An 11,288-nucleotide genomic window follows, 5' to 3' on the forward strand; every position below is an offset into this window, starting at 1 on the left:
TGCTGTTCTTGTCTGTCATGGAGAGTTCTCCCTGTAATTAATTGTGCCCTGGTGTGCTCCTACCCATGGATATAATTAAAATAATAAAGAGCAAATTCTTTAGTTGCTGCACACAGTTTGCTGTGATGATGGCTGCTACCTTTCCTTCCCATCCAACAAAAGAAGCACCCTCTCCATCCCACAGCAAAAGCCTTTCCTTTGCCTATTGCTGTCTCTCTGGAGAGCAGAGAGGTAGAGTGAGGTGGGGTTACTGCTGTAGCAGTCAGAAAGCAACGCAGTGTAGGGAAGGGGAGGGTAACAGATCAACATTTCCTGCTGATTTCTTTTCAGCTTGGGTGAGGAGAGTGGGATTAATGCTGTTGAGGACAAGTGGCTGCTTCTGGGAGGAGCAGTCTGGTTTCTCACATGAAGACTATATAGTCATTTCACCTCACTCTCCACCACTGCTAATAGCAAATGCTCATTGGTACTCAAATGCTTTTTCCCCCTCCTGCTGGAAAACACAGTACTGGCGGTGGATATATGTGGCCCATTATCTCAGAACCGGGCCATGAACAGCTTGCTGAACTGCAATAAGTATTAAATATGTCACCTTTTCTACCTGAGAATTGATAAACATACTAAGATGCTCTTTCTGAAGGTGTACAACAGGTTTCCTGATTGTCTGCTATCCGGTGCCAGACATACCTGCTGATTTATATAGACTTTGAATTGAAATGTAGATAATGATAGTGGGGAAGAAATCCTTTCATTACCTTGATTAGGCCACAAATTCTTACACATTTACCTTGATAGTCCTTGGATAATGATAGTCTTGTCTTGAGTAACACAGGTCAAGGTTGGTCACTGGCAGATGAGGGATGATGCCTTAGAAGGCACATGTCTTTATTCCCCAGTATGATTGATATTGAAAGAATTAATGACTGTTTTCAAAATATACTTAGATAAGCTTTATCCAAGTAGACAGGTGCTCATTCATACAGTTATAGTTTCTTCATTGCCATTATACAGTATATTGGGTGTTAGGAGGGGAAGGCAGAAGTGTTTGGCACTCATGAGAGATAAAACTAGATCTCACCTGGGAATTTTTCTCCTCCTTGCAGCTCACCCAAATGGACCTCCTTTCCAGATGAACCCAGTCAACAGTGCACTGATTTCAGGCATTGTTGTCCTAGGAATTTCAAGCATTTTCTTTTTTGTCTGTTCTCTAACCCTTCTGCACAGAAACTGGCCCAACAGTTCGGTCCTGAGTGGCATCCGGAACCCGGTTTTCAACTGAAAGTGATGACTTGTTTGCACTTTTAGTTTGGGGTTGCTTTTCTCGTCTGTGAAGTATGATTCCATTCAAAACTAATATTAAGGCAACACTCCAGTAGTATCCAGCTTCTATTCCAGCTAGTCTATTTGCAGATTTGCTAGATGACATTGTGTAGGCAAGCAGCAGTGATGTTGGTAACAAGCCTAGAAAATGTTGAGAATCTCAATTGTGTTTGCGATCAGACTGCATGACATTTGCCCATGAATGTGCTGACAATAGAGCTCACATCTTCATCTGCTCAGTAAGGTCTAAAAGCTGAAGAGGCTGCAGATGAGAACCTTTCCAAGTATGCCACTTTAATACAAAGACTGACATATTCAGAAGAATTCACAAGTTCATAAACACCTAGTAAGATAAGGATAACTTCTATTTTGTCACTACATTTTTCACAAAAACAACTGTCTCAGGAGGAATTTGTTTTCAGCTGTCTTGGTTAAAAATAACCTAAGAGAAGCTTGGAACAAGTGACTTTTACTTATTTGTAATTTGGAAGTATTTTCTTAAATATACCTTCCATTAGCTTGTGGAGGTATCATGTATCAAGTATTGCCCAAACTTTCCTCACAGAAAATTATTTTTGGAGCATGATTTGCCAACTGAGTAAAACTCTCACTAATATACTAATTGTTAAGGGTATGTTTTGCCCTGTGAGTTTTTCAGTTCTCAGATAAAACTTTCATTTCCACATGAAAAGTCATCAATCAGTGCTTATTTTGTTTAGAAGATTTTCTGCAGTTAGACTTGTTCACTGCATAGATGAGGGGAAGAAGGCAACTAAAAGGATAACGGGCTACAAGAAGTACTGTACTGTTGCCTCTAGTTAATACGATGAACATCAGACTTACCTGAAATGAGTGTGAGTGGCAGGTGCCCTCAAACAGGAGCACAAGGCAGTGGCTTAGCTGTGTAGAGTAGACAAAAATGCTGGTACTAGAGAGGCCACCATAGACAGAACATATTAAGCTGGACTGGATAGACAGTCGGGATTTTGGTCACACATACAGCAGTTAAATTTCATTTTTCATGTACTGTACATATTGGCCTAGAAACACCTCATTGATATTTATCATCATCTTATGTTAACTGTGTCTGTGTCTTCACTGATGTGACACAACTAGCTAATGATCAGGGCTTTTTGGTTCTCAAGGCTAAAAACAAATACAGACTTGTTCTCAGTTTTCTCTGATCTGCAAATACTGTATAAAGGCCTGTTGTTTGCAAATTCCACTGTGCTGTAGGGCGGTATCCCTAACAACCAATACTGTGCCTGTTTTCCTCCAGTCTTAATACCTCAGAAACACTTATGCACTTCAGGGGTTAGGTCTGATGACATGTAAAACACGATTGTCTAATAAAATTATTTTAAATGTTTCAGAGTGGATGCTTTCTCTGTACTGTTTTCCTCCCCGTGTCCAGTTGTTACTTATGTACATGCTTCCATTTCCTCATTCTACAAAGAGGAAAACTGGACCTGTGTTTTTAAGTTGGTTTGGTAAGAGCTTTCAATATACAGGATAAATTAATATAATTATAGATTTACTGACCTTTAAAGGAGTGTGGTAAACACTGTAGATTTATATTCCAGCCTGGGGATAAATAAATTAATCTATTTTAATTTACTAATAAAGACAACGACAAAAATCCCATTAATGTAATTACTACTTAGTAAGGAGCAGATTTAGCTGAAAGTTTCCAGTGGTAGAGATAGCCATTATCATCCTTAGAAAGTTGTTTCATCAGTTAATTGCCATCTTCAGTACTTTTTAAAATGCTTACTAATGTGAATATGCCCATCTTAACTTACCAGCCATTAAAAAATGTCAGGCTTATGTCTACTAGAGAGAGGGAGAAACTCTTTTTGTAGCACAAATCCCATACAGTTTGGTTAAGACCACAGAAAAAGAAAGTGAATGGTGTTGGAAGCAAAAAAGTTGTTGGTATAATATCATACTTGTCCTGTTTGATTTCTCTGTGTTTCTGGAAGACAGTTTGTTGCTTTTCTATAAGGAAATGTATTTCATAGTAATTAACAAAGTCTTGTTGACCACATATTTTGAGGCTCAGGTAACCTATTACAAAAATGGAGTCGCTACTCAATAGTGTAATATGCAGAATGTTATTCTTCTAGTTGTTAAAATTTCTGGAGTGGTTTGTTTTTTGTGAAGAACCAGGTAAAATATTTGTGTAACTTTTCCTTATGTGGAAATTGCTAGGTACCAAAGAGTGATCTCCCTCTAGCTAAATTAGTGACAGAGTTCCAACAGCCATCTGTAGTAGTCATTACTGAACTTGCTATGGATTGTGAATATATTTGTCTCCATCATTCATTAAAAGAGATAAATGTGTTCCTCCTTGGTAAAGAAACATGGAGAGCCACAGGTGGAAAATGATGACTAAACCAAGGCTTATTGATTTACAGATCTGATATGGGAATGATTTATGAGTTGCAGGGGACGTGAAAACTTGAGCCAGGCTGGCAAAATATTTATAGGAAGGTGAAGACTGTCTGAATTTGTAAAAACATCCCCATCCTGGTTTGTTTGAAAGATGTATACAGGTATTAAGGAACACCTGGTATCCATAATTTGTGACCTCACAAATTTCAAGTAACAGGTTAGGCAGAAGTTGAGTGGATGTACATGAAGGTTGCACCCTACCTTTTGAAAGGCAGAATGTCAGGTGAGAGGGAATGGGGAATAGATTGAAAATATAAATTACCTGTAGTGGGCATTTGAAAATCAAGTTTCAAATGCACTGAAGCACTGAAACTAAGAAGACACTTTGTACTTTGTATGAAGGGGCTGTGGCCCAATAAAAAATGGGAGTTTTGCAGGTGTTAAACAGAATTGCTAAAAGAATAGTGTGTCTGATAGTGCAAGAACTTCCTTTAGGGGTGCCTCTTATGTGTGTTTTAATGCTTTTTTTGCACAGAGGTCAGGTAAGCACAATGTACTGAAATATTCTCAAATCTGTGACTCAGATTGTGGAGCAGACTGAAAAAGAAACTGAAATTTTAAGCTCAGTTCTAAATCTAGTAGAATTTAATAAACCTATAAAAGGGTGAAAACACTTCCAGGCTTCCCCCTTGGAAGAAATAAAAGGCATATCCTACTGGAGCAGTGTATATCAGTGCTTGCGATAAATTCAGTTGATGTTTGAGAAACAGGCCTTGGCCAAGGAACTTGGAAGTAAATCATGTTTCCTACTTCATTCAGCAGACAGTATTTCTTACTCTCGATATCTCTTAGGCTCCACAAAGGTGCCAGAAGAAGCAGACATGCCCTGATTAAGCTACTCATCTCTTCATCTGGAGGAGGCATAGGTAGGAGTATTGTGGTAAACTAGGAAATGTTCCAAGTGTTGCAAGTTGGTCCTTCCTCAGGTTACTCCCGGGTTTTATTTCAATGCCACTTGGACCTACCACCATGGCTTTCAGGAAGAAGGAGGTAGGATGGATGTGGAAGAGACATCAGAGAATAGCTCTGCACAGACTGGACCCGTGGTTGCAGTTCTGTCATGGCTCTTTGCCATATGTCTCTTTTGAAATGTTTTATTAATTTTTCTGTTTTTAGTTAACTAACTCTTTCCTTGTCTTTAAAAGAGTATGTTTGTATAATTACGAAGCACACCCTTGAGATTAGAGAAATAGAAAATATACAGTGGAAAAGTTGTTTAAGTGACTTATTTTGTGAAGAAAGTTTGGTAATCATGTTTGGTAAACTGAGGAACATGCTGGCCAGCCAGACTTCAAATGCTACTATTGCACTTGTAACCTTTGCTTTTGGACTTCAGGGTGTAGCATAAAAAGTACTTTGTGCTAAAGCAGGATCCGCTCCTGTCTTTGCAACCAAAAATACCATTCAACCATAGCTGAAATGTTTGCTGCAATCCCCTGTGAAAAGGGGAAATCTTCACTCTTTTGAACTCATAAGATGGTGGTGGTTAGAGACATTCACTATCCTCACCTGAATAGGCATAAAATGCTCTCTTTACATCCTGAACTACTTGTGTATAGACTCTAGGTCTCTGAAGTGTGTTTATCGAATTTGCTTGTTTTGTATAAATAAAAAAAAAAAATCGCTTTGCTTCAGTATGTTTTCAACCCCTTTTTCTGGACTGAAGATTGAATCAAGGGAGGCCTGGTGTTCTTGCCAGCAGTCTGCTATATTTCTCATCAAGACAGAGAGGCTGAATGACATCCATTACAGACACTTTTCTAAGTGGGTAAAGAAGAATCTGCTCTTGTGACAGTTTTCTCCTCAGTGTTGTAATCCCTTGTCTCTTGATTCAAGCTGAGCTCTTGAATCAAGCTGTATTCAGGCAATTTTATTACTTTTATTAGGTAGTAATATCTCTCTGCTCAGCAGCTGTTTTGAGGGACAGGCCCCATTTTAGCGTGTTTTTTTAAACTGATTTTTAAATTCTTTTGTTTTTACTTTATGAGGAGGAATTAGTGAACTGGACCAGTCATTACAACCACAAGCTACTTTATACAGCAGATATTCCTGATTTGTGTTTTCCCCTCTCCAGATTCTAATAGATAAAAATAATGATCCTGTTAATGCAAATGCTAATTGCAAATGACTGCTAGGGCAAAGATTCACTGTAGGGTCGGTACTGGATGACTCAGAGGATCATGCATGCACAGCAGGTGTGTAGTCTGCACAGGCTTGCATCCATTCTGGAGCCAGTGACATGTCAGGAGGTAAGCAGAGTGGGCGCTGTCTCACTTCAGAGTCAAACCCTGCTGCTGGATGTTAGGGACTGCACAACTGAGTCAGTGTCATGTGATGGAGTGATGCCTTGGGGCTTCCCTTCCTCACCCCAAAACACTGAGCACTGGGTTGCATATTGCCAGCACAGCCCTGCAATTAGTGTGGGCAGAACCATGAGATGGGTGGCCAGGGCAGGTGCTCCCAGTCCTCATCGTGTCCTGGTGCTTCCCAGGCTGCAGGTCCAACTCTGGGAGAGCTCTGCATGTGTGCTGTAACTTGGCAAAGTGTGAGCAGAGCCGTGGCAGTGCTTGTGCTTCTTGTTTGTGCTGCTGCTCCTGCAGAGTGAGGAGCAGCTTGTTCTGCTGCATGTGAGCTCCACGCAGACTTGCTTTGCTGGGAACACCGATTAAATACAGAAACAGAAGTGTGTGAGTTAGTGGGGAATCACTGAGTAAGCCCCTTTGTGGATAATTGTGTTTGTTTTCACAAATGAAGGCAGAGCAGGGAGATGGGGAGGTGTCACGACTGTGGCCTCAGGTGCAAGTGCAGCAACCCCTGCAGAATGGGCTGCTGAGATGTCAGGCCACAAGGAAGAGAAGCAGCTTTATTCCATGTGTTATGTGGCAGGAATTTTTAACGTTTATGGTGTCTATGGGGCAAGCAAATATCTATGGTTGGCCAGGTACACTCCAGGGCAGTTAGTGCATAATGTAGACTCTGTGGTATAAACTAGGAAGAACTGAGTCATCCTGGGGAAATCTGCTTTATACCGAGCTTACATCAAGATCATAGGTGTTCAGATTGAAACCTTAAGCACTGAACTGCTTTTTTTCTTGTACAGAACACTTCTACAGCAGCAATATGTGTTTTGCTTCAGTGGCACTTGAGTGCTCTCAATTCTGTCAGCTTTTTTATCAGCGCTTGCAGAACACTGCACAGGTACAGTGCTCAGATAGGAACTTCTTGCTGGGAGCCACTATTAAATTAATTTCACTTAATAAAAGTGTTTCTGGTCTGTCAGGCCCAAAACATCAGTGTGATTTGTGCCTTCACTGCTAATGTGAAACTTAGACATGCTTTGAGTATGGTCCTGTTTCAGTTGCTACCCTAATTTTAATCCTTAGAGTGGAAATTGCCAATAGCTTATGATGGTGCTTTGTATTTTCTTAGCATTTTTCTGATCTTCAAATTCTTTAAGCCTATTAGATTCTTCATTCCCTCAGCAGGTGTTCTAGCCACTGACTATCTTGTTGGCCCTCCATCAGACTTCTTCCAGTTTACTGAAGTTTTCCTTCTAATGTGGGGATTAGAAAATGATAGGTTATCTAGTTTGTGCAAAAAGTGATGAGTAGTGGGGGAAAATTACTTCCCTCAATCTCCTGGCCATGCTTCTGTTCATACAGTCCTGGACACTGCTGACCTGCCTTGCTGCCAGGACCCACTGCTGGCTCCCGTGCAGCCTTCTGCTCGTCAAGATCCCCCGCTGCTTTTCAGCAGGGCTGCTCCCAACCAGTCAGTCCCCAGCCTGTGTCACTGCAGGGGTTACTCCCAGTCAGATACAGGACTTTGCAGTTGTACTTGTTGATTTTCATAACATCCCTGCCAGCCCATTCCTCCAGTGTGGTGAGTCCCTCTAAATGGCAGCCCCTCTCTCAAGAGTATTGGGTGGTGATCCTAATTTGTGGCATCTGAAGATTTGATTACAGTCTGCTCTGTCACCTTCTTCAGATCATTGATAAAGGTATTAAAGGGGACAATCTCGAGTAGACTTCCACAGTACTCCATTTGTTGCTGGTATCCAGGCAGACAGCGACTACTACCTGCTGAACTAAATAATTCCTCCATTTATCCAGCTGAAAGAGATTGTCACTGTCAGTTCAAGGTTCATGTTCTGCTGATCTTGTGTGATAGGGACAATGACAATGCTACACAGCAGAGGTTGTTATATTGTTTATTTTTAATCAGGAAATTACATCAGAAATCCAATCCTGACAGAAAGGTAATAGTACAAAGTAAAGCACTAAGGAGCTATGTTCAAGCATGGTGTATTTTCTTGGAAAGGCATTTATTTTCCTTGGAGCCTTGCTTTGCCTCCTAGGTACAGGGTGAACAGTGAACCAGAGTAGTTTCAAGCAATGTTTGAAAAGGAGTTTGCTGCTGAATTGAGCCCTATCTCCTTTACTAAAGAAGTTAAGCTTCCAGTGAATAAGGCAGGGAAATGGTCTAAAAACCAATGGTTGTATGGTGAAACCAGTTGATTCTGGTTTGCCCAGTTGGACAGAGCTTCTGGGTCAGTCTTTTGCTGGATATGGCTGGAATGACAGTTTAAATTGAGGTCATGCTCTGTACCTTAATTCTTAACCATCTCTCATCCAATGTACTCGAGCCAAAGCCTTAATCCTTGGCATCAATCCTGGTGCAGTTTTCCACCACTGTGTGTACTCTGACCCTGCCTGCTGCTTTAGGGCTTCTTGGGGCTGTAACCCCTGTGCTCTCCCAAGACCATTGTTTCTGCTGCTCCCTGACTGGATGGGTGCCTGCCTTCTCTCATGCCTGGCCCCAGCCTGCCTTGGCTGCAATTCTGCTTCTGCCCACCCAGCCCAGCTTAGACCTAAGCTGTGACCATGTGGGAGCCATGTAAGCATTATCCTCATTGTGTTTCTGGTTCTGAGTGTTAGTGTTCCTCCTCCAGGTGGTTAAGCCAAACTCTTCTTAGGTGACTGTTGCCTTTTCAATTTCCATTTACTTGGGATAGGGCACAGTAGACCTCTGGTTATAGTAACGAAAGCATACAGTGCCTAACAGTCTAGAAAACGAGTTCTTGTTTTGGTAAATGTCAAACTTACTGTTCGTATGGGTAAGTCTTAAGGAAATAAATTTTGATGCTCAGTATATTGAGCATGGTCTGCTGCTGTTGTCATCCTGGAAAGAAGATCTAATCTTAAGAGGAAGGAAAACATGTCGAGCCACAGCGACACATTTTACTAATATTTTTTTCACTTGCCTCATAATTAAAAAACAAATTGAAATTTATCTGCTTCAGTAGCATTTTTGGTCTATTCCATTTTGGACTGGAGTTGTGCAAAAAATGTCACTGATACATTCTGATTTACATGAATTTGCATACAGCATGAAGGCCTTCTAGAGTTAATAAAATAAAGCAGGAATACACCTGTGCTCTCAGAGGGTATCCCTCTTAAGTTCTTGCTCAGCTCTTTGTCCTTACAATTCATGCAGGTTTGCTCTGATGATACAAAGGCTATTTGCCATTCTCATTATTTTACATGTTTTGCCATGGAAGAAGACTGGAGAGAGATCTATATCCTGCTTCTTGTTTCTGTTTCTCTGATTGACTGGGTTAATTCTGCTTCCAGGTGTGTTGGAACCACCTTTTAAGGTAGGTATGGAGATCTCTTGTAGTTGGCTGCCTACAGGTAGAATTTTGCTGCTGTATTGCTGTCTGGAAAGAGCTTCCCTCTGTGAGGAATACCTCTGTAATGATTACCAGGCTGTGAATATACAATAGAATAGCTAATGGTATCTGTATGTGGTTCCATCTGGTAAAAACAGTTTGGCCTCTCACAGAGTTGCCTTACAAACAGTTCCTGTTTGACTTACTGAAAGAAACACTGAAATGGGTACGCTAGGAAGAGCATTGCCAGCAGCTCGAGGGAGGTGATCCTGCCCCTTTAGTCAGCCCTAGTGAGGCACCTCTGGAGCGCTGTGTCCAGTTCTGAGCTCCTCAGGACAGGGGACACATGGAGCTCCTGGGGCAGGTCCAGTGGAGGACAACGAAAATGAATAATAGACTGGAGCATCTCTCTTACGAGGAAAATCTGAGGCAGCTGGGCCTGTCCAGCCTTGAGAGGAGGTTGCTGAGAGGAGATCCTGCCAGTAGCAACAAATATCTGAAGGAAGGGCGTCAGGAGGATGGATCTAGGCTCTTCTTGGTGATGCCAAGAAATGGGACCAGAGGCAATGAGCAGAAACTGATGCACAGAAGTTCCACCTGAACATGAGGAGGAATTTCTTTACTGTGCAGTGACTGAGCATTGGAAAATACTGGCCAGAGAGGTTGTGGAGTCTTCCTCCTTGGAAATGTTCCAGACCCATGTGGACACAATCCTGTGCCACGTGCTCTGGTATGACTCTACTTGAACAGGGAGGTTGGACCAGATGATGCACTGTGGTCTCTTCCAACCTTACCCAGTCTGATTCTGTGACATGGATGTATTTTATAGAGATGTAAATTTTGTGGTGTAAGCTGCATGCTTCCTTTTCCTAATTTTTTTTTTTTCCATCTGTACATGGTTTCCTTTCCTTTGAAATTTTGGTTTCCTATCTCAGACTCTCTGAAATCTTTCCTTTCTTAATAGTCATTCTAGGCTATAGAGAATACTTTACCTGCCTTTAATTGTAACTGGGTGACTTGGCTGGGCAGGGTTTCTTCCAGTGAAATATAAATGTGGGATAGTAATGTACAAAGAACACATAAACTGTGAAGGTTGTGAGGAGGGCTTATAAAACGAGTTATTTGTTACTATTTTATTAATTTAGTTATCTGAAGAGTTATGCCACTGTAAAACTGAGGAAATGGATAGATATTCCTGTGAGATACAACAGACCTCTTGACATCATGTGTTCTGTTTGACCAACCTGATCTCCTATAACAAAATGACCTGCTGATGAGGGAAAGGCTGTGGGTGTTGTCTGTCAACACTTCAGTAAGGCATTTGACACTGTCTCCCACAGAGCTCTCATGGAGGAACTGGCTGTTCATGGCTTGGATGAGAATGCTCTTTATCAAGTAAAAACCTGGCTGGATGTTGAGGCCCAGAGAGTGGTGGTGAATGAAACTAAATCCAGTTGGCAGCTGTGATTTTGAGGTGGCAAGGAGCTGTTTGGACATGGTGGTATTGTGCAGGTTTGGTTGATATCCAAACAAGAAGAATGGGAACATAAGTCAGCTGGGACTTATTAATTTCCTCAACAACAGGATCTGACATCTGGTGATGTTCTCAGTCCCATTCTGTTGAGACAAGCCTGTACAGTCCTCAGTTGAAGGATCATTCATTGACGCTGTAGCATCTGTCTTGAGCAAGAGATGGAAGAAAGCTGAAGTACAAAGATGTGGTTTGTGAACTATGTTATGGTACCTGGGCAAACTTCATCAGCTTTTAAGTCTGGATAAGACAGTTGATGTGGGGCAGCTACCAGAAGATAAATACCAAAAGATAAGTAAAACACAAATCCAT

The 11,288-nt window shown here is 41.5% G+C and overlaps 1 protein-coding gene across 4 annotated transcripts in view; it reads left to right on the forward strand.

Moving 5' to 3' along the window:
• Nucleotides 1-10,853, forward strand: part of ZPLD1 (zona pellucida like domain containing 1) — an 81,021-nt gene extending 70,168 nt beyond the window's left edge. For 3 of the 4 annotated variants that reach the window (XM_053971898.1, XM_053971900.1, XM_053971899.1), the window contains exon 12: nucleotides 1,104-2,689. In XM_053971898.1, the coding sequence (XP_053827873.1) occupies nucleotides 1,104-1,279 (176 nt within the window). In that variant the 3' untranslated portion in view covers nucleotides 1,280-2,689. Of the gene's footprint in view, nucleotides 1-1,103; nucleotides 2,690-10,785 lie in introns of those variants that run through there. The other variant, XM_053971901.1, reaches the window with a different exon arrangement.
• The last annotated feature ends 435 nt before the right edge of the window (nucleotides 10,854-11,288 follow it).

The sequence above is a fragment of the Vidua macroura genome, chromosome 2, assembly GCF_024509145.1.
Source record: "Vidua macroura isolate BioBank_ID:100142 chromosome 2, ASM2450914v1, whole genome shotgun sequence".
Taxonomy (NCBI): Eukaryota; Metazoa; Chordata; class Aves; order Passeriformes; family Viduidae; genus Vidua; species Vidua macroura.